The 21,407-nt window shown below is 37.3% G+C and overlaps 1 protein-coding gene across 1 annotated transcript in view; it reads right to left on the bottom strand.

The window, feature by feature from the left end:
• Stk39 (serine/threonine kinase 39) overlaps positions 1 to 21,407 on the bottom strand; it is a 267,321-nt gene that overhangs the window by 38,420 nt on the left and 207,494 nt on the right. Inside the window, exons 15-16 of the mRNA XM_048345293.1 lie at positions 17,526 to 17,578; positions 13,200 to 13,268 (exon numbers count right to left, since the gene is read on the bottom strand). Coding sequence (XP_048201250.1) covers positions 13,200 to 13,268; positions 17,526 to 17,578 — 122 coding nt within the window. The remainder of the gene's footprint in view (positions 1 to 13,199; positions 13,269 to 17,525; positions 17,579 to 21,407) is intronic.

The raw sequence follows: 21,407 nt of genomic DNA, 5'->3' as shown, positions 1-21,407 counted from the left end.
AATCACATATAAAAGAAAAGCAATCAGAATTACCCCAGACTTCTCAGCAGAGACCATGAAAGCAAGGAGAGCCTGGAATGAAGTATACCAAACACTAAATAAAAATAACTACCAACCAAGAATTCTGTACCCAGCCAAACTCTCATTCATAGCCGAAGGTCAAATAAAAGTCTTCCACAGTAAGGAAAAACTGAAACAATATATCTACACCAAAACAGCTTTACAAAAAATCCTCAAAGATGTACTATATAGGGAAAATAATCAAGATCCCAATACAGACAGAGAAATGAACCCTAATTAGTAAACATCAGATTAAGAAATGGGAAGACACAGCTTTAAACAAGATAGTGATAATGAAAGGAACAAATGATCATCTCTCAATCCTGACTCTCAACATTAATGGACTTACTTCTCCAATCAAAAGACATAGGCTCATAAGTTGGATCAAAAATCAAGATCCATCTTTCTGCTGCCTCCAAGAGACACATCTATCCAGCAAAAGTAAACATCTTCTAAAAGTAAAAGGCTGGAATCAAATCTATCAAGAAAATGGCCCCCATAAGCAGGCTGGAGTTGCAATCCTAGTATCAGACAAAATTGACTTCAAATTAAAAAAGGTAAGAAGAGCCAAAGAAGGCTACTACATACTAGGAAAGGGATCTCTCCTACAGGAAGATATAACCATTCTAAATATCTACACACCAAATGCAGGAGCACCCAACTTCATCAAACAAACACTACTGACTCTAAAAACACTCATAGACCCAAACACATTGATAGTTGGGGACTTTAACACTCCACTATCACCTCTGAAAAGATCGACACGTCACAAACTGAACAAAGAAACCACAGAACTTAATAATTGCATAGACCAACTAGACTTAACCGACATCTACAGAATATTCCACCCAGCAACAACAGAATACACATTCTTCTCCGCAGCACATGGAACATTCTCCAAAATAGATCACATCTTAGGGCACAAAGAAAATCTGTACAAATTCAGAAGTATCAGAACCATTCCCTGCATTCTCTCAGACCACAATGGAATAAAATTAGAGCTCAACTCAAACAGCCACCACAGAAAATCCTACAATTCATGGAGACTAAACAACACACTGCTGAACCATCAGTGGGTCTTTGAAGAAATTAAAATGGAAATTCAAATATTTATGGAATTCAACCAAGTTGAGGACACAAAGTACCAGCTCCTTTGGGACACAGCAAAGGCAGTACTCAGAGGAAAATTTATATCTCTGAGTACATACATGAACAAACTGGAGAAACAGCAACTCAATAATTTAAGGAAGCACCTTAATTTCCTTGAGAGAGAACAACACGCTGAACCCCAAGTCAATAGACGGAAGCAAATAATTAAAATCAAATCAGAATAAAATCAATTAGAGAGGAAAAAAACCATTGAAAGAATAAACAAAACAAAGAGTTGGTTCTTTGAAAAAAATCAATAAGATAGTCAAACCCCTGGCAAACCTGACCAAAAAATGAAGGCAGCACACTCAAATAAACAAGATAAGAGATGAAACAGGTAACACCACAGAATTAACCGAAATTCAGAAAATAATAAAGACTATTTTGCAAACCTTTATGCCAACAAATTCGAGAACTTGGAAGAAATGGATGATTTGCTAGAAAAATTCATATCCCAAAACTTGAACATGAAGATTTAAACCTTCTAAACAGACCCATATCCAGTATTGAAATAGAAACGGCAATAAATGATCTCCCATCCAAGAAAAGCCCAGGTCCAGACAGATTCACTGCAGAATTCTACAAGGCCTTCAGAACAGAACTCACACCAATATTTCTCAAACTCTACAATGAAAGTGAAAAAGAACATTCACTACCAGACTCATCCTATGAAGCCAGTATAACCCTCATCCTCAAACCAGGCAGGGACTCATCACGGAAATAGGACTATAGACCGATTTCCCTGATGAACATAGACACAAAAATTTTCAACAAAATTCTGGCCAATCGACTTCAACAGGTCATCAAAAAAATGATACACCACGATCAAACTGGATTCAACCCAGGGATGCAAAGTTGGTTTAATATACGCAAGTCAATTAATGTAATCTACCACATCAACCGGAGCAAGCTAAAGAACCACATGGCTTTATCTCTGGATGCGGAAAAAGCGTTCGATAAAATCCAGCACTCATTTATGCTAAAAGCCCTGGAAAAACTGGGATTCCAGGGAACATTCCTTAATATAATCAAGGCAGTTTATGACAAACCAACAGCAAGCATAACTCTAAATGATGAAAAACTAAAGCCATTCCCTTTAAAATCAGGAACAAGGCAGGGATGTCCACTCTCTCCCCTGCTCTTCAACATAGTACTAGAATTCCTAGCCAGAGCAATTAGGCAAGAAGAAAATATAAAGGGGATCCAAATAGGAAAAGATGAAGTTAAACTTTCTCTCTTCGCAGATGACATGATCCTATACATAAAGAATCCCATAGACTCTACCCCCAAGCTACTAGAGCTGATCCAAAACTTTGGCAAAGTTGCAGGATATAAAATAAACCTTCAAAAATCAACGGCCTTTCTCTATGCTAACGACCTGAAGACCGAGGCTGATATCAGGAAAGCAACTCCTTTTGCAATAGCCCCCCAAAACATAAAATACCTAGGAATAACCTTAACCAAAGAAGTGAAAGACCTCTTTGAGGAGACCTTTAAAAGCTTGAAAAACGAAATTAAGTCAGAACTAAGGAAATGGAAAAGCCTCCCATGCCCCTGGATTGGGAGGATTAATATAATCAAAATGGCAATATTGCCAAAGCTATCTACAAATTCAATGCAATACCCATTAATATCCCAACACCATTTTTTAATGAAATAGAGGAAGCAATCCAGAAATTCATACGGAACAATAAAAGACCTAGAATAGCAAAAACACTCCTAAGCAGAAAGAACAGTGCTGGAGGAATTACAATACCCAACTTCAAGCTCTATTATAAAGCTGTAGTAATAAAAACAGCTTGGTTTTGGCACTGGAACAGGCCTGAAGACCAATGGAACAGAATTGAAGACCCAGAAATGAACCCACAGAACTACGCCTACTTAATCTTTGATAAAGGAGCTAAAACAATAGTATGGAAGAAAGATAGCCTCTCTGACAAATGGTGCTGGCAAAACTGGCTCAACACATGCAACAAACTAAAACTAGATCCTTATATATCACCCTGCACCAAAATCAATTCCAAAAGGATTAAAGACCTCGATATCAAAACAGACACCCTGAAAACACTAACGGAAGGAATAGGAGAAACACTTGGGCTCCTTGGCACAGGACGGAACTTCCTTAACAAAGACCCAGAAAGGCTACAAATCAAAGAAAGGTTGGACAAATGGGATGGCATCAAACTGCACAGCTTCTGCACGGCAAAGGACATAGCTCGCAAGATAAACAGAAAGCCCACAGACTGGGAGAAGATTTTTACCGGCCATTCAACGGACAAAGGCCTCATCTCTAAAATATATGCAGAACTAAAAAAATTACCTTCTTCCAAAACAAAACCGCAAAGAACCACTAGCCCCCTCATCAAGTGGGCTAAAGACTTACAAAGAGACTTCTCTGATGAGGAAATGAGAATGGCCAAGAGACATATGAAAAAGTGCTCTACATCACTGGCCATAAAAGAAATGCAAATCAAAACAACATTGAGATTCGATCTCACCCCGGTAAGAATGTCATATATCAAGAAAACTAACAATAACAATTGTTGGAGGGGATGTGTCCAAAAGGGAACCCTACTTCATTGTTGGTGGGAATGTAAACTGGTTCAGCCACTCTGGAAAGCAGTATGGAGATTCTTCAGAAGGCTAAATATAGAACTCCCCTATGACCCAGCAACCCCACTTTTGGGTATCTATCCAAAAGACCACAAACAAAATCACAATAATGCCACCAGCACAACAATGTTCATCGCAGCACAATATGTCATAGCGAGAATCTGGAACCAATCCAGTTGCCCCTCAGTAGACGAATGGATCAGGAAAATGTGGTACATATACACAATGGAATTTTATGCCTCTATCAGAAAGAATGACATTGTCCCATTTGTAAGGAAATGGAAGGACTTGGAAAAAATTATACTAAGTGAAGTGAGCCAGACCCAAAGAAACATGGACTCTATGGTCTCCCTTATTGGGAATAATTAGTACAGGGTTAGGCAAATCATTGCAGAGCATCACAAGGCCCAATAGCTATACCCTTATGAACACATAAGATGATGCTAAGTGAAATGAACTCCATGTTCTGGAAACGATTGTTATATCACAGTTGTAACTACTTTCAACGTCCTATGTGTATAGTAGCTTCTATTATTGATGATGTTCTTATATCACCTTCCTGTGGTTGTACCTACACTGTCTCTGTAATCTTATTTGAGTATATTGGAAACCGTGTATACTGGTATTAGAAGTAGGAAATTGAAAGGGAATACCAAAATTGAGAGACACAGGGTAAAAAAAGACAAACAACTACAAAAGCAATACTTGCAAAACTGTTTGGTGTAAGTGAACTGAACACCTCAGAGGGGGGAAGGGAAAGGGGGAGGAGGAAGGGGGGTATGAGGGAAAAGGTAACAAACAATACAAGAAATGTATCCAATGCCTAACGTATGAAACTGTAACCTCTCTGTACATCAGTTTAATAATAAAAATTAAAAAAAAAGAGTAATGCTGTACCAATCATGTTCTCCAACCTACATCCTATACCTATCAGATGTGTTAACTTCTCATCAAATGGCCTTGCTAACTTATCAATCAGCACCACTGACAAAGACAAAATTCAGAAGCAGAACTGTGATGGCATATGAAGAATTAATAGTTAAACACATAGGGACAGAAAATTAGGCTAGTGCTTAAGCTTTGTATGGGTTCCTCTACTGACCCTGCATATAATAGAAAGATAAAAAAGTACAGAAATCTCACAGCAAAATTTTGACCTGGGACCTACCCATTCAGTGAAATGAGAATGATGAGTCTATTCAGTTTCTAAAGACCCAGGCCCAAACTACAAACTAGTAAGAAGTCTGAGTGTTGCGAATAAGTCCTCCAGGGAGTCTGCTATTGAAGAGATACCTTATCTACTGTTCTCCTTTCCAGCAACAAGTAACTCAAGGCTGAAAACTTTCCCTAAGGGTAGAGATTAAGACATATTGCAATTAGGAAATTAAGTAGGGGAAAAAACTGCTTCCTAAAAGAGCTCCTTTACTTTCTGCCACAGTGAACTTTGGCTTGAAAGAGGGAGTTTGCACTCATGACTGTTCAAATGCTACCTGAGTGTAGATTCCTGCTAGATGGTCTGTCACTCATTGGATACAGAACCTCATGGGAAAATCTGCATTTATGGAATGGCCACCATGAGTGACAAAGTCATCGTGTGTATTTTTTTGAAAACAGTTCAAGGCTAAAACTGGAATGAAGGAGGAGGTAATAAGTTGGATAAGAAATGGAAATGTACTCACTACCTTACATATGAAACTGTAACCCCTCTGTACTTCACTTTGACAATAAAGAAAAAAAACAATTAAAAAAGTTTAGCTTACAATAGACAGAGAATTTATCTAATGTCAATGACAAATTCTCAGTCTATTAACAATTGACCAAGCAAGTCTCTTCTTGTCTTAAAACAAATCTAGGGTAATAGCATTCTTATACAACATATTTTTCTTTACTTTAAAAATTGTTATTCTAAAAGTGTTGTACAGAGGGGTTACAGTTATATAAGTCAGGCAATGAGTATATTTTTTCTTAGACAGTGCCACCCCTTCCCTTGCTCTACTCCCATTCCCACCTACAAGTTGTACCACCTACAAGTTGTATAGTTCATTTTCAACATAGTGCCTAGTGAATATCGCTGTTACATTTGTTCATCCTTTGTCCCACCCTTTCTGTGCCTTCCTTGCCTTCCCAGAGACAGATAATTGAACAAATAAAACAAAAAGAAAATAAAAATAGTAATAAGGACACATGAAAGAAAAAATGTGCATCTAACTTCTTTCTTGGCTTTTAATCTTTTTTTGTTGAATAAGTAAGTTCTTTTCCTTCTATAAAAGAAGTTATTAAGGATTACACCATTAAAGTACAAAATCAGCAGTGAGATTACATTTTGGGAAGAAGAAACACGCCCACAAGGCTACTAATAAGCACAATAGCCATCTACTTATTTCTACAATATTCTACTTAGTTCAATTTTTTTGCAGCCCCAGAGATTTCTGAAATGGGTAGATACACATACACACACACATGCGCGCCTGCGCACACACACACACACACACACAGAGTGATGACAGGCAAAGATGAATCAGTGTTATGAAATAGACTATAAAAAACGCTCTGAATTTAAACTCTACATACTTGGTAGAGATAGAAAAGAAGATTATCATAGGTTTTCCCTGCTAAACTAAACCTACTTTGCTTCCACAGAAAGACACCCTTGCCTAATAAGAAGGCAGTAGGACTACTAGCTCATTTTGATTCAAAACCCAAAAAGGTTTGAATGGATTGAACATAATCTATTGGTACAGGAGATTATAGAGTTAAAAGATAGATTATTATTTTAATTAAAATAGAACAATTTAAAGTAAGTCAAAAGAGCAAGAGTCAAGTGACTTAGATTAATCCACTAATAAGCTCCCAACTCACATAAATGAAACTGAATACAAATCTTAACTGGCCTCTACCTACACCAGTGGGTAGGTTCTAAGGGTTCTAAGGAGGAAACCCAATTCCTAGTGAAACAGTGACAACTTCAGTTTCTAAATCAGGACTTAAGAGTGTGGTTTACTGCTGTACTGATTCATAATCATGTATCTGAGAAACAGAGAACATCCTCAGGCAGGTTACAGGTGTTATTTTATGCTACAATTTCCTAGATAATTACTTTGGAAGATAGTTTTTGAATCAATCTATTCTCTTCGCCTCTAACCATCCCAAATCAGAAGTTCTTTACAAGGGATAGCCCTGCCATCTCTTATCTAGAGAGCTTACCTTTGTACAAGAGAATCTGTGAGAAGGCAAGCACAGCCGGCAGCTAGACACATTCCTGGGTGGGCTACAGCTCAGTTTCTGACTTTAGTTTGCTAGAATACTTCCTTCTGTTCTGGCCAGGGGAGTATGACCATCAAATTAAACAAAAGATAGCTTATAAAGCAATAACTCTAGCTATATTTTTCAGTCCATCATCTTTTAAAATGAGATAAACTTAAATAAATGTATATATATATATTAACATATAGGTTTGTGATGAAAGTAATGAACACTGGGAGTGGTAGGATGAAGGACAGAGGAAGAAGGAGGGAATGAAAGAGGGAGGGAAGAGGAGGAGGCACATTGTTTCCAGCATTCCACAGAGCAGCAAATAGTTCTTTAGATGTTTAATCTGTAAAACTAATTCTACTCAAGAGTTCAATTGCTATATATTTTATTTCCCCTAAAAATGTCCACCATTCATCTGTGAATTCAAATCAGTATTCAACACTAGAAGTACTTTCATATTGGACAGTACAACCATTATTTGTTACTATTTATAAATACTTGTTGTGCATCACCTCCCCTCCAGCCCCCACCCCAGTCCTGGAGCTTGAACTCAGGGCCTGGGCACTGACCCTGAGCTTCTTTTTGCTCAAGACTAGCACTCTACCACTTGAACCACAGTGCTACTTCTGGCTTTTTCTCTATATGTGGTACTGAGGAAATGAACCCAGGGCTTCAAATATGCAAGGCAAGCACTCTACCACAAGGCTGTATTCCTAGCCCCTACCTGTGCACCAACTTTTAACATTGTTTTTTGTGTATGGGGAGTAACTACTTCAATAAAGGCTTTCAACAGGGGACAAAAGACATTTGCAAAGCCAGTAGCAAGGAGCTACATTAAATTAGCAATGGTGCTTTTTTATTGTTCAGCATTTATTTTTAGTAAATACACATAGACACACACACACACACACACACACACACACAGAAAGAAAGACAGAGAGGAAAGGGGGGGATGAGGAGGGGAGAGAAAGTAACCAGCATAGTATTCCCAAAGACTCTTTTATCCTTACTTCTTGTAGAAAATTAATGTCAACATAAAACCTCTGATCAGGAATCACCCCGCTATATTTACTGACTTTATCCAACTAATCTGAAGCCTTTCTAAGCCCAGAAAAAGTTCAGGAGTTTTCTTCCTTTTAAAAGTATCTATTGTAATAAAGATAGAATTTTGTTAATGAAATCATTTGTTCAGTAAATTTCAGCCTCATAAACACCAGCATAATCAAGGACTGAATATATGAGAGACTACAGTCTCTTTTTCCTAAGACTGGTTGTGATGGTACACTGCTGTTCAGTAAATCCCTATCACTCCTAATAGACTTAAATGGTCCTGATGAGAGTGAGGAAACAGCACTGTACATATCTAACCACATGCTCACCAATGAGCAAAGGCTCTCTGCTTTCCTACTCTGGAATCTGAGGATCCTTGGCCAATATATTGAAAGATAAAATCTAAAGCCACCTGGGAGGATCTACTGCACCTGGACCAGCAATATTAGTTTTACTAAAGTTGTAACTACTCATTATGGTAAAAGTGACACCAATGAGGGTTTTTTTCACATATTCAGCATCTACACCAATAGACACACAAAGACATAATTCAAAACATTAACTGCCATGGTTTCAAAACAGACACCTAAAAGGAAGAGAATCAAAAAAGGCAGGAAAAAAAAAAGGTCAGTGATATTGGGAGGACACAGGTGATAAAAAGATCTAAAAACAGTTCTTGAGGGTTGCTTCAAGTAGAAACTACAGATATGGCCATGAAACTTTACTGTTTTTAGGATATACCTGAGATATTTGTTAAAAGTAATAACTTCCAAATCCTAGACTTCTAATGCTGGAACTCGCTCTTCCCTACCCTGCCTCCTGCCAAATATACATTTTTAGTAAGTTTCCAGGTAACATCCTTTTTTTTTTTTTTTTTTGGCCAGTCGTGGGCCTTGAACTCAGGGGCCTGAGCACTGTCCCTGGCTTCTTTTTGCTCAAGGCTAGCACTCTGCCACTTGAGCCACAGCGCCACTTCTGGCTGTTTTCTGTATATGTGGTGCTTGGGAATCAAACCCAGGGCTTCATGTATAAGAGGCAAGCACTCTTGCCAATAGGCCATATTCCCAGCCCCCCAGGTAACATCCTGATGTAGATACCTTACAGTACACCTTTGAGAAGCACTAACAGAAAAAAGACCTTCCGGGCCAACTGTATTTTCTTTCCCCGAAGTGAAACTCAAAGTTCATGTGCTAAATTAATCTCTGAGAGAAGAAATGGGAAGGAGAAAGAAGGGTAGGAGAGAGAGAGAGATCGTAGGAAGACAAGAATGAAGAAAAGAGGAAAATATCTCACCCGAGTACCCTGGATACTGTATATACTGGTACTAGAACTAGGGAAGGGAAAGGGAATATCAAAATCGAGAGACAAAAGATAAAAAGACAAGTGACTCCAAAAGCAATATTTACAAAACCATTTGCTGTAAACCAACTGAACAACTCATGAGGGGAGAGGGAAAGGGGAGGGGAAGGGGGGAAATGAGGGAGGAGGTAACAAATTGTACAAGATATGTGCCCACTGCCTTACGTATGAAACTGTAATCCTTCTGTACATCACTTTGACAATAAGTAATTATTCAGAAAAAAAAGAAGTAGAGAGGGAGAGAGGGAGAAAGGAAGGACAGGAGACAGAAAAGAAAAATAGAGAAATTAGTGGCTTTTCTGTCTGGGAATATGGTCTAGTGGCAAGAGTGCTTGCTTCATATACATGAAGCTCCAGGTTCGTTTCCTCAGCACCACATATATAGAAAATGGCCAGAAGTGGCGCTGTGGCTCAAGTGGCAGAGTGCTAGCCTTGAACAAAAAGAAGCTAGGGACCATGCACAGGACCCGAGTGCAAGCCCTAGGACTGGTGGAAAATGGTGGCTTTTGTTTTTAGGTATGCTTGAATTGTCCAAATGTATTAATTCATATGTTCATTGAGGGATAAGTTTATCAAATGGATCTTGTTATTATATTTATTCAGCACCTATGTGTGGCAAGGATAATCCTAACAGGGAATACATGCCTGGCTCTAAAAGACAGCACTAAGACATACAGCAGGATGAGACCGCATGTCACAAGGTGGTAAATGTCTAGTTCTCAGTGATTCTAGATAAGAATAAGCTGTCCTCCAGATTGTGGTAGAGAGGTGACAGGCATCAGAAGTGCCACCTGGAGGTGACATGTCTTGCAAGTCAAATAGGTTTTGAACACAATACTTCAAGAGCAGACAAGCAACATTCCATGAACATGAGCAATAAGTCAAAAGTCCCCATAGAGAGCTTATAGGGGAACATGTGCAATCCAAAGAAATTTTGCTGTAGTAACAACTACCTGGCCAGGCTCTGAATCTACAGGAGGAAAACTTTACAAAATGAGTACAAAAATACAGCTCCCTCTAAGGAGACACAAATTCCAACATCTGGCTCTTAAATGAAATAGACATATGTTGCTATTGTAAAGCCAGGAAGCCGTGACATAAAAACCTAGCAAGAGCCTTCAGTTGTCATTCCTCTGGAAGACATCTGCCAACCAGCATCCTCTTCTACATATTCACACATTCCAGCACTGGGCCTTGCAGACTGCAAGTCAGCAGCTTCGAGGGCCTGCAGAGCAGATAACGCAACTGCATCACTTTAACCTACCCACTCAAGGCATGAAGCTGATGTCCTAAATCTCATTAAAAAGAATGAAACGTACCATGCATCACAAGGCAGGAACAGTATTTACAAGGATGTTTTCTTTCACATTTGAATTTTTTGTTGTTCTATACTCCCCCACCCTTCAACCCCATGCTGCCTTGGAAAAAACATAATGGGCTTCTTTTTAACCAAGAGGAGAAGGCATTTCTCTGTAGCTTCACCATCCAGCGGTCCTTGGGAATCCTCTTTGAAATCAATGCAACAGAGACTCAGGTCGGTTTACATTTTTCAGCCAATCCAGCTAGGCAAGATAAGCAAATTTACACAAGCGTTTCATTGACTTTTTCATCTAACAAACTTATTTTTTTAACCAACACCCACCCAGAAGGCATTGCTCATCTCTTGAATGTATATTTATACAAGGTCTAAAACCGTTTCCGCTTCTTGCCCAAGGTAGTGCTGAATTTAAGCACAACTGAAGAGGGCTTATGAGTTTAGACTACAAACACTGCATTCCATTTCTGCCCTGCTTCTTCAAAAAAGCAGTCATTGCATATTACTATACAGGCTTGTCTTCAATGCAAACTGTGCTTTGTAAGGATTTGCACACAACAGGCAGATTGCCCTGAAGCCAGGTAATGAAGATTTTTTTTGTAACTGATGTTTTCTATGGTATAGTAAAAGCCATAATGTTGTCTGTTCCAAAATAGATGCTATTGCTTTTTTCAGCTTTTACATGCTGCTATAAGCATTTATACCCACCAAATCAAAAGAAATGCTGATGGGAAAAATACCAGATTTTTTAATCTATTTAAATGTTAGCACTTTCATATTATAGAAATAGAAGAAATACACATGTAAGAAATCATTCAACCCTCTATAAGAACTGGATTTTTCTTTTACATCGTCTTCCTCAAGTGAGTTTATTTTATATTTGGAAATGCTACTTCAATCTTATGGCATTGAAAAGAAGATTCTTAAAAACCTCAGAATCCTGCATTCAAAAGTACACTTTATTTCTGAAGAAACCATTCTGAGATATCTGTGTATTTTAAAATGGAATTTGTTTATCTCGGACAAGTTTTTACTGAGGGTCCACTATAAGAAGTGAATATGTTGAGGCATCGCACAGGCAGCACTTTAGGAAGTAGATAAGAATTCTGGCCATCAAGAACCTGATGTTCAGCCAGTGTGATAGTGCATTCGAGAGACAGAGGCAGGAGGATTATGAGTCTGGGTGTAACCTAAAATATACAGCAAGCTTGAAGGCTGCCTGAGCCACATGAGACATAAGATGATGCTAAGCTAAATGAACTCCAAGTTATGGAAATAAGTGGTTTATCATCATTGTTGTTATTTTTAACATACCATGTGAAATTATGCCATTTTCTTTTGTCTTCCTTCCCCATGGTTTTACCCCTGATATCACTGTAACTGATTTTGGTACCCTGGGTATTGTATATATGTTTATTGGAACTAGGGAAGAGAAGGGAAACATCAAAATGGAGTGACAAAGGCTAAAACATGAACTAATGCAACAGCAATACTTGTAAGACAATATGCTATAAACCATCTGTACAACTGGTGTGGGGAGGAGTTGAGATGGGGGAAAGGTGGGAGAAAAATGAAGGAGGTAACAAGTTTAATAAGAAATGTACTCACTGGCTTACATATGAAACTGTAACCTCTCTGTACATCATCTTGACAATAAATAAATTAATTAATTTTAAAAAAGAGAGAAAAGATAGAATCTCTAAGATTTTCTGGCTATAGATATTTCTTATATGGAATCATGTGACCTCTGTGCCTGACTTGCTACCAAGATTTCTCTCAGTGTTGAGATGAGAACAGGATGGTGGGGGGCAAAGATAGAAGCTGGGACACCAGTGAAGAAACAAATGTAATTATGCAACTAAAAGATTAGAGGCACTTGGAACGAGATGGGAGGCAAGATGATGACTTATGACATATCCAGATTAGGTAAATGTGGGGTACAAAACAGAAAATTCAAGGAGAATTTCCAACTATTGTCCTAAGCACCTGAAAAATTGGAGCTGACCCTCACCCAAGAGTGTAAGACTACCTGGAGGAGTATGCTGGAAGGAAACACCAAGGAGTAGATTTTGAAGATGTGAGTTAAAATTTAGATGATCTAATACCCTTGCAGTGAAGCATGCTAAAAAGGAAGCTGGATATGAATCTACAATATAAAGGAGAAGTTTGAGTCAGAGATGTAAACATACAAGTTGGAGAATTGATGGTGTTTAATACCATAAAGCCACAGGAGATTACCGAGGAAGTTAGTACCTATGGGAAAGAGAAACAGTCCAGGGAAAGAGTGCTTGGACACATCAAAAATTCAGAGTGAACTACTTATTTCTTAATGAGTACTTTGTTCTAAATACATTTCTATAAGATGTATCAGTAAAATGGCACTGTATACAAAAAAAATTACCTATAACAACATCATGACCGTCAACCAAGCCAGCAGAGAAGAGCTCCTGAGATACACCATCTGCCGTATCTGTCCAAATGTGAAATGAATATGTGTTAGTAACCACAAAATTAAAAATTAACAATCCACTACCATGTACAATATATATTTCTCATTTGCTAAAATTATTCAAGAGTTTTAATTCAACAATTCAGATTCTATCAGGAGAAAAAAAATCAGAAGCAACATGAGACACATTTTCCCAAGTACAATTTACATTGTGCTATTTATTCAACAGATGGTATATAATATTCTTTCTTCATTTTTGGTAAACGATAAGAAACTTTTTCCTTCTGACTACCATCTGAAACAATCCTCAGGTACACCTGTAGAAGATATAAAGGTTTCCTATGACACTGCTTTTCTTTCTTGCCAAGGTTAATTCTAGCTATCGTCAATTCTCTTCTATCATTAGAAGCTAGTGAGTCAGAATTTATGGCAAAGGTTGAATGTGTAACATCTGATACAACCTTAGATTTAGTATAAATAGTCCACGAGCTTGTTGGACTATTAACATGATCTATATGAATTTATGCTCTTAAGAAACTCCTTTAACATGACATTGATCACTTGATAGCAACAGATTCATTCTCTTAGAAAATGTGGTTGAGTAAAATAATGTGTTTTCACAATGATAAGTGACTGGAGTTGGCAATCTCATAACGATGGGACTGAACAGGCTGTGACAAGTCAATGTAGCTGAAATTGCTTAATTGAAAGGTTGTGAATGAACATGATAACTCTGTTATCTTCTATTTGAAGACTTTGTACAGGAGAACTTAGAAAATGCAACATACTCAAGAAAGCATACAGGAGATGTGCTTTTTCAAGGGAGATGATTTGTCCCCAGAGCCTTTGGATCTTCCCTGGAGCTTCCTGAGCTATAGTTGGACATGAATACAGTGAAGATGATGACCTTACAGTGTCTTGCAAAATATGGGTGCTGAATCACACAAGCATCTAAGCACCTAAAGCCAGAAGGACAAGCTGGATATGGAGATCACAGATACATGGGTAAATTAACTGTGCAGCTGGAGATTCATTTGTCTTTTGTAGTTCTTGGGATTTAAAGTGCTGGTCCCAGTATCTGACTAAGTAAATACTTGATAAATGGTAATAATGATAATGATGGCACAGCCAGAGGTGACCTCTGCACCTTACACTTTTATGCATGCTTTTCTCCTTTACATAGATAGTTGAACACGCCCCCAAGTCAAATCTCCAATTAAAAATTGAAGTCCAGTATATACTTTTTATATTTCCAAGATGTGTTATTCTACCACTTTACTGATTCTATTCTGTAACAAAATAGAATATGAAGAAGCAAATGCATGGAATACATAGGTCTTGGCAAGCTATCAAAATCCACATAAGGCAAACTTGAGGACTTGTCCTCATTTGTCAGAGATATGAAAGTACTTTAAGAAATCTCTGTGATAAGATGATCCCATATCATGGACTCAAGGGTAGTAGAATTAAAGACTTTTCTGAGGGAGATTTCATTTTCTGAAGATGGTAGAATACTGAGCCTCAGGGTCCCCATCTTCTGTGGATATCATTCAACTGCTCAGGAATAGAAGAGTATATTTAATTAAAGTGACTAACACCTAGTATGCAGGGCACATCATAGACAGCCATTACATTTCCATTGATCAATCAATGTGAAAGCATTTCAGTGAGTTACAATATCTCCAAAGCATCAATAAAACTGTATATGTGAGTAAGGAGCTGTAATCATAAAACACTGTTAAAATAGATGAGCAAAGCCACATTTGAGGACTCATAAAAAAGTAGAACAAAAGCAACAGACTTCCACAAATGATTAAGGTATGCAACATGTTCTTCTATTTTTAGGAGTCTTGGACACCAGATGAGTAATACTGCAAATGGTTAATGCTAGCTTGTCACAATGGGAAGTACTCTTACCCCTCCTCTCTCTGTGATTAACAGTCCTTTTCTATGACTATGATAATTTATAACATTTATGTGAAACAATCATTTCATGTTACATTAGTAATTTACTTTTTGTTAAAGTTGTTTACCAATTCCTAATATCTACACAAGTAAAAAAACATTAACAAAGAGAAGTGAAGGGGCTGGGAATATGGCCTAGTGGTAGAGTGCTTGTTTCATAGACATGAAGCCCTGGGTTCGATTCCTCAGCAGAAAGAGCCAGAAGTGGTACTGTGGCTCAAGTGGTAGATTGCTAGCCTTGAGGAAAAAGAAGCCAGGAACCGTGCTCAGGCCCTGAGTTCAAGCCCAGGACTGGCAAAAAGAAAAAGAGAGAGAGACAGAGACAGAGAGAGACAGAGACAGAGAGAGAAAGAGAGAGAGAGAGAAAAGTGAATATTTTATGTCTGTTACATTTTCTGCCACACATACTCGTTCCTGCTTACATGCAGCACAAATACAGTGGATATGTGGTGTGCATGCACAGATACACTGCAGAAAATGTCTGAAATGCATACAGAATAGGAGTTACACAGGTGCAGTCATCCAACGTGAGGTTTCCAACTTTAACAAGTCTATGTCTATGCCCACTGCCCAGTAAAGGAAGTCAGGAAGCCAGTGTTAATAATGGTTGTCTGAGCAATAAAAGCAGAAACTCTTCATCTATTCCCAGCAAATGGGGCTGCCAAGGCCCCTGATGATAGGGGCCATCTAATCCAAACATATCCTTAACTTGGAAACTCATTTCTTTGTTACCTCTTAAAATTAAAATTGATTTTCATTGCTGTAGCCAATTTTAAACTATCAAATGAAAAGAAACAACCTTAAAATAACAATCTGTTCTTTTTACTTATTATACTTGAAACATTTATTATACAATTACTTGCTATATTTTACAAAAAATTGCCTGGTCAATATTTTTATCCAATGACAAAAAATAGATGTCTTTTTGAAAACCCTGAGTGGTGCTGTGCAATTTCATAGACTGATTTTTAAATTGTTACAGATAGGTATATCCGGAAAGAAAAAAAAATCAATTAGCAAACTCATTACAGCCTTGAGGATATTTATTTCGTAAACCATATTTCATGTTTGGGCTTGATCCAAAAATACTGAAAATCATTTGTCTTTACAGAGGAAGAGCTATCAGAACCAGAATGGGCCTGTGACCACATATGGGCCAACATATTCCACTTAGCTTTTGTTAAAAGCATTAAAAAATTCTGAACATGAATGTATTTGACGGTATTCTCCAAGTTCCTGAAATGCCCACTTTTACTCTGGCTCCTAGAGAAAATGGGGTAATGTCTTTGGGCAGATGATAATAATCAAAAGGTCAAAGAAGTTTACTGAATGACTATCAAACTAGAAATTCTTGTACTTCAGAGTTTGAAATATATGTGAAGCTCCAATAGCTAAAATAAACATTAGAACTTACAGCTTATAAGCATTAGTAAATTAGAATGTGTGAGACTAATATACTTTAGAAAGGTATTTGATGTAGACACTGGGGAAATTATTTTTTTATTATTACCATGAGTATCTGAGTTTTAATTCTGCAGGTTATTTTGGTTACCAACAAACTAATGAAAATGCTGACATTTTCTTAATAACTACTAATCTTTTCATCTCTGGAAACTTTGTCATTATTTATCTGCTAATCCACCAAGATGTCTTGATTTTCACTTGCATACTAAGCTCTCTACAAGATGCAAGAGAACAAAACATCACATATGGCTCTTATTCTAGACATCAGACTTGAAGGAACAACCAGACTAGCCTGTAAGAAGCTGTAATAATTTCCAATACTCCAATACTCGGTTTGCATTCAGCTACGAGACTGTACTTACCTAAGCAAGCTTACTCCTCATGCCTACAGCCCATAGAGGCCAGGCCCTAGTCACTCCTCAACAGAGGCTTTATGTAACCAAACTGGGGTCAAAGAGGCAAAGTATATTGCCTTTGGGATGACACAATGCAGCTTCATCCTTATGAGGAAGCTGAATGCTTCTCACTGTACTCATCTTGATTTCCTTTAGGCCCTGCATTACCATCCGAGTACTTACGTTTATGGTTGAACTAACAGATCCAATTTACATGTGTATATACACTGTGTCACATGTGTCACTGGGATATATGCAGTCAGTAGTGATTCAATTTAAAAACCTTGCAATTAACACAAGTATTTTCTTCCTACTAAACCTTCTCCTTTCCTTTCCTTTCTTTGTGTTTTGACACAGCATTTTTTTTGAATAGGAAATTGTAAGCCACATGCTTGAAATCAATTTCTGAAACGCTGCTTGTAGCACTAAAATAATAATTTTAATTAAAGCTTACCTCTTCCTGGAGTAAACTCAAATCGTATGTCATTAAGTTCCTTTCTGGAGTTTCTGAAACATATAACATGCAGCACATTAAAATCTAATAAGGCAGGGTTTAATCAAACCAAAATAATTCCAATGTTTACAAGATGCTGCCAACATGTAAATAGCATTATACAGTTTTAGTTCACCTCAAAATATTTCTATTTCTTACACTGGAAGAGTTATAATGATAATAACTAAAGAAATTTATTTGACAAAATTTACCTTATGCAAATATGCTTATGTCAAAAATTCCCGAAAGAAATTTTCATTTTACAAAATTTGTAAGCTTAAACCAAATTTAGTAATTAAAAATTGTAGAAGCTGGGATCTAGAGTAAATAATATCCTCTGTATTTTCATACTTCTCCTGGGAAAATAATATTTCATTAAACAATTTTAAAGTAAATAATCAGGGAAGGTTGACTCAGTAATACGACTTAAAGATAGCATTGTACATTAAATCCTACAACAAAATGGTAAACCAAAGAGTAAATTTTCTTGTTTGAAATTGTATCCAAAAGCCTGATGATAGTGGCCTACACCTTCAATCCCAGCTTCATGGGAGGTTAAGACTAGGCAGACCTTGGAGGGAAGCAAGCCAGAGCAAAAAGATCAAGTTCCCGTCTAAACAGAGAAAAGTTGATGGTGTACATCTGTCACCCCAGATATGAGAGGAAGTGTAACTTGGTTTCTGCTCTCAGGTTTTCCCATCACCCTCTTAAGAGTTCCCCAGGTTTTATCACTGCTTTCTGGAAGACAGAATGGGACCAGAGGTTATCTACAATTCCTATTGCTATAGGCCTCAGTTAGGACAGTCTGGAAATCTGACAAAAGAAAATTGTGAGCCATTGCCTTAAAAAAGAGGATTTCATGACCCACAGATGAAGTAGTACATAATCCCTTGTGGTGGAATGACTGATTGCATGCTGCTGCACTGTTTGAAAAGTCGCAATAAACAACCATTGTCACCACATATTTACATAATGCTATATACATCAGAAGTTTTCAAACATTTTGGTCCTAGAACCTCTTTCCATTGTTAAAAAGTTATCAAGAAGCCAACCACTAGTGGCCCATGTCTGTAATCCTAGTTACTCAGGAGACTGAGATCTAGGTATCAGGGTTCAAAGCCAGATGGGGCAGGAAAGTCTGTGAAACTCTTATCTCCAATGAACTTCTCCCAAAAACAGCTGGAAGTGGAGCTGTGGCTCAAGAAGTAGATCACTAGTCTTGAGTAAAAAACTCAGGGACATTGCCCAGGCTGAGTTTAAGCCCTGTGACTAGCACAAAAGAAGAAAAAGTTATCTAGGGCCCCTATAAAGCTTCTGTTCATATCACTGTATCTTGCAAATTTTATTATATCACAAGTTAAAACAACATTTTAAATGCTAATTAATTTCTTTGAAAATGAAGACAATATTATTTTTTCTGGTCTTGGGGACTTAACTATGGGCTTGGGTGTTGTCTCTGAAGTCCCTTTTGCTCAAGACTAGTGCTCTATCACTTGAACCACAACTTCAGACTTTTTATGTGATTAGCTGGAGATATGAGTCTCATGGACTTTCCTGCCAGGACCGGTTTCCTACTACAATCCTCAGATCTCAGCCTCCAGAGTACTAGGATTATAGGTGTGAGCCTATATGTAAATTTAATGAAAAATTATTTTCAGGCTGAAGATATAGCTGTGTGGTGCCAATCCTGCTCAGGTACCGAGACATCTTTATATACATATGTATACATATGTGTGTATGTGGAATCTCATTTGATTCTAATAAGGAGCCTTTGAGATATAGAAAGAAGTACTGTCTGTTTTATGTTGCTTATATTTTTTCTGCCTCCACTGCCCCTCCACTATTCTTAGGTGATTGTATTATATAAATTTTCCCAAGTATAAAATTTTAATAAGTGGCAGAATGAGGACCAACAGTTCTATCTTGAAAATTCCTAATGTTGCTTTTTGAGCAAAGCAACGTTCTCCAAGATTTTTCATGTTACCATAAAACAATCATCTCTTTAGTAATCCTTAATTTTGTATGCTATATATGATAAGTGGTTAAATTAGAACCACAACAAGAACAAACAATCACTAGGAAAGCAAGTACTATTAATGCTATGTAACCAAGGAGGGAAAAAAAGCCTCAAATGAATTTGCTCAATACTAATTAGTGACACTGTTTGCTTCTTTTCTGTTCAGTCTGGTTTAAATTCACTTTTTTACTAATACCATGATAAGACTGGCATTAAGAACTCTATCACTAGGTATATACTGATTATTTGAATATTAATATCACAAAAGTAATGTTCAAGACTTATAATCTTAACATAAACTGCAGTTCAGTCATGGAGGTTGGCTATGACTAGTCAAATTACTCTCTTATGACTCTGAACCTAAAATTGTCACCTTTGGAAAGATCACAGTGGTCGACTGTGAGTAGTAGACTTGTCGCATCATGATGAAATATAGTTGGAAAAAATGCCTAATTGGTTATAACTACTGAAGGTCATCCATTTATAAGGAATTAATCTTTCCAAGGCTCATACTTAACACCTTTAATTGAAAGTACATTTGCTTTAATTGGTACTACACAGGATATTCTTGATTTCAGGGAAGCTGCAAGTATGATTTAATGCCAAAAACTAAGTCTGCATAACTTTATAGGGAAACCATAAAACTCCAAAGTAACACTTTCAAGACCCGTTCTGTCACTGATGGTTCTTTCAAAAACCCTCTTGGTCTGTTAAATAAAACCTCTTGAGATTAGAAAGGCACAACCCCTTGCTATTCATTGCCTACATACATTGTGTCAAAAATGTAAATGTCTTTAGAGATCAGTAGGAAATTTATTTTTAAGGAAACTTATTTTTAAAAATAAAGGATAAAATCATATGGTAAGAAAATGTACAGAAGAATACCGTGTGACAAACAGGGTTCTCATTTCTCTTAAGTATCTCAGTCCTGAAAACAAGATGTGACCCATATTTTAGAGTTTCTGTGCATCCTTTTCCTGAGATTTTTATGAATATAGTGGCAAATTTAAACACATAATATAAATATAGATTATAACCACTTTTCTGTAGCCTTACAGTTCTCTCTCTCTCTCTCTGTCTCTCTCTCTCTCAAGTAGGACTGAAGTTTAAACTTTGAGTTGTGTGTCTGATTGCTTGGCTAATGTTCTACCATTTTAACCACATCACCAGTCTTTTGGCTGGTTAATCGAAGATAAGAGTTTCATGGATGTTTCTGCCCAGGTTGGCTTTAAACAGGTATCTTCTTCATCTCAGTGTACTGAATAGCTAGGAGTAAAGATGTGGGTCCCCAGTAGCTAAGTGAGTATCTCCATTTCATTTCACTGAAAACATTCTCATTTTCCTCTGTGTAGTTTTACATCATATGATGCTCTACGTATCTGAAATCTGTTTGTGGACTGACTTTCAAATTATTCACTCTTCAATGAATAACCTTATTTCCAAGTTGTTCTGTAAAGGTATTAGTACAAAGATAAGTTGCTAGGAGTGAATTGTTTGGTCACAGAACAAATGCATTTGTACTGTGATAGGTACTGACACTTAAATTTCAGCAATATCTATTCCCACTGGCATTATTTTCCATTTTTACAATCCTAACTTTTATGTACAAAGGGCTTTGTTTTGGTATTTCCATACATGTATACAATGTACCCCAACCCAGTTTAACCTTCTCTTCACTCTCCTTTATTCTCCCTTCTTAAAAGTTATTCTATTTTTCACACATGTGTATAAAAACATGTGACCATTGACCCTGTTCAGCCCCAGCTTTACCCTCTCAGTGGCAATTTGTAAGCACCATTGTACGAACTTTAAGTGAATAGAGAGGG

The sequence above is a fragment of the Perognathus longimembris genome, chromosome 4 (assembly GCF_023159225.1).
Source record: "Perognathus longimembris pacificus isolate PPM17 chromosome 4, ASM2315922v1, whole genome shotgun sequence".
Taxonomy (NCBI): Eukaryota; Metazoa; Chordata; class Mammalia; order Rodentia; family Heteromyidae; genus Perognathus; species Perognathus longimembris.
The sequence above is the reverse complement of the archived record's forward strand: the minus strand, read 5'-3'. Positions and strand labels throughout refer to the sequence as shown.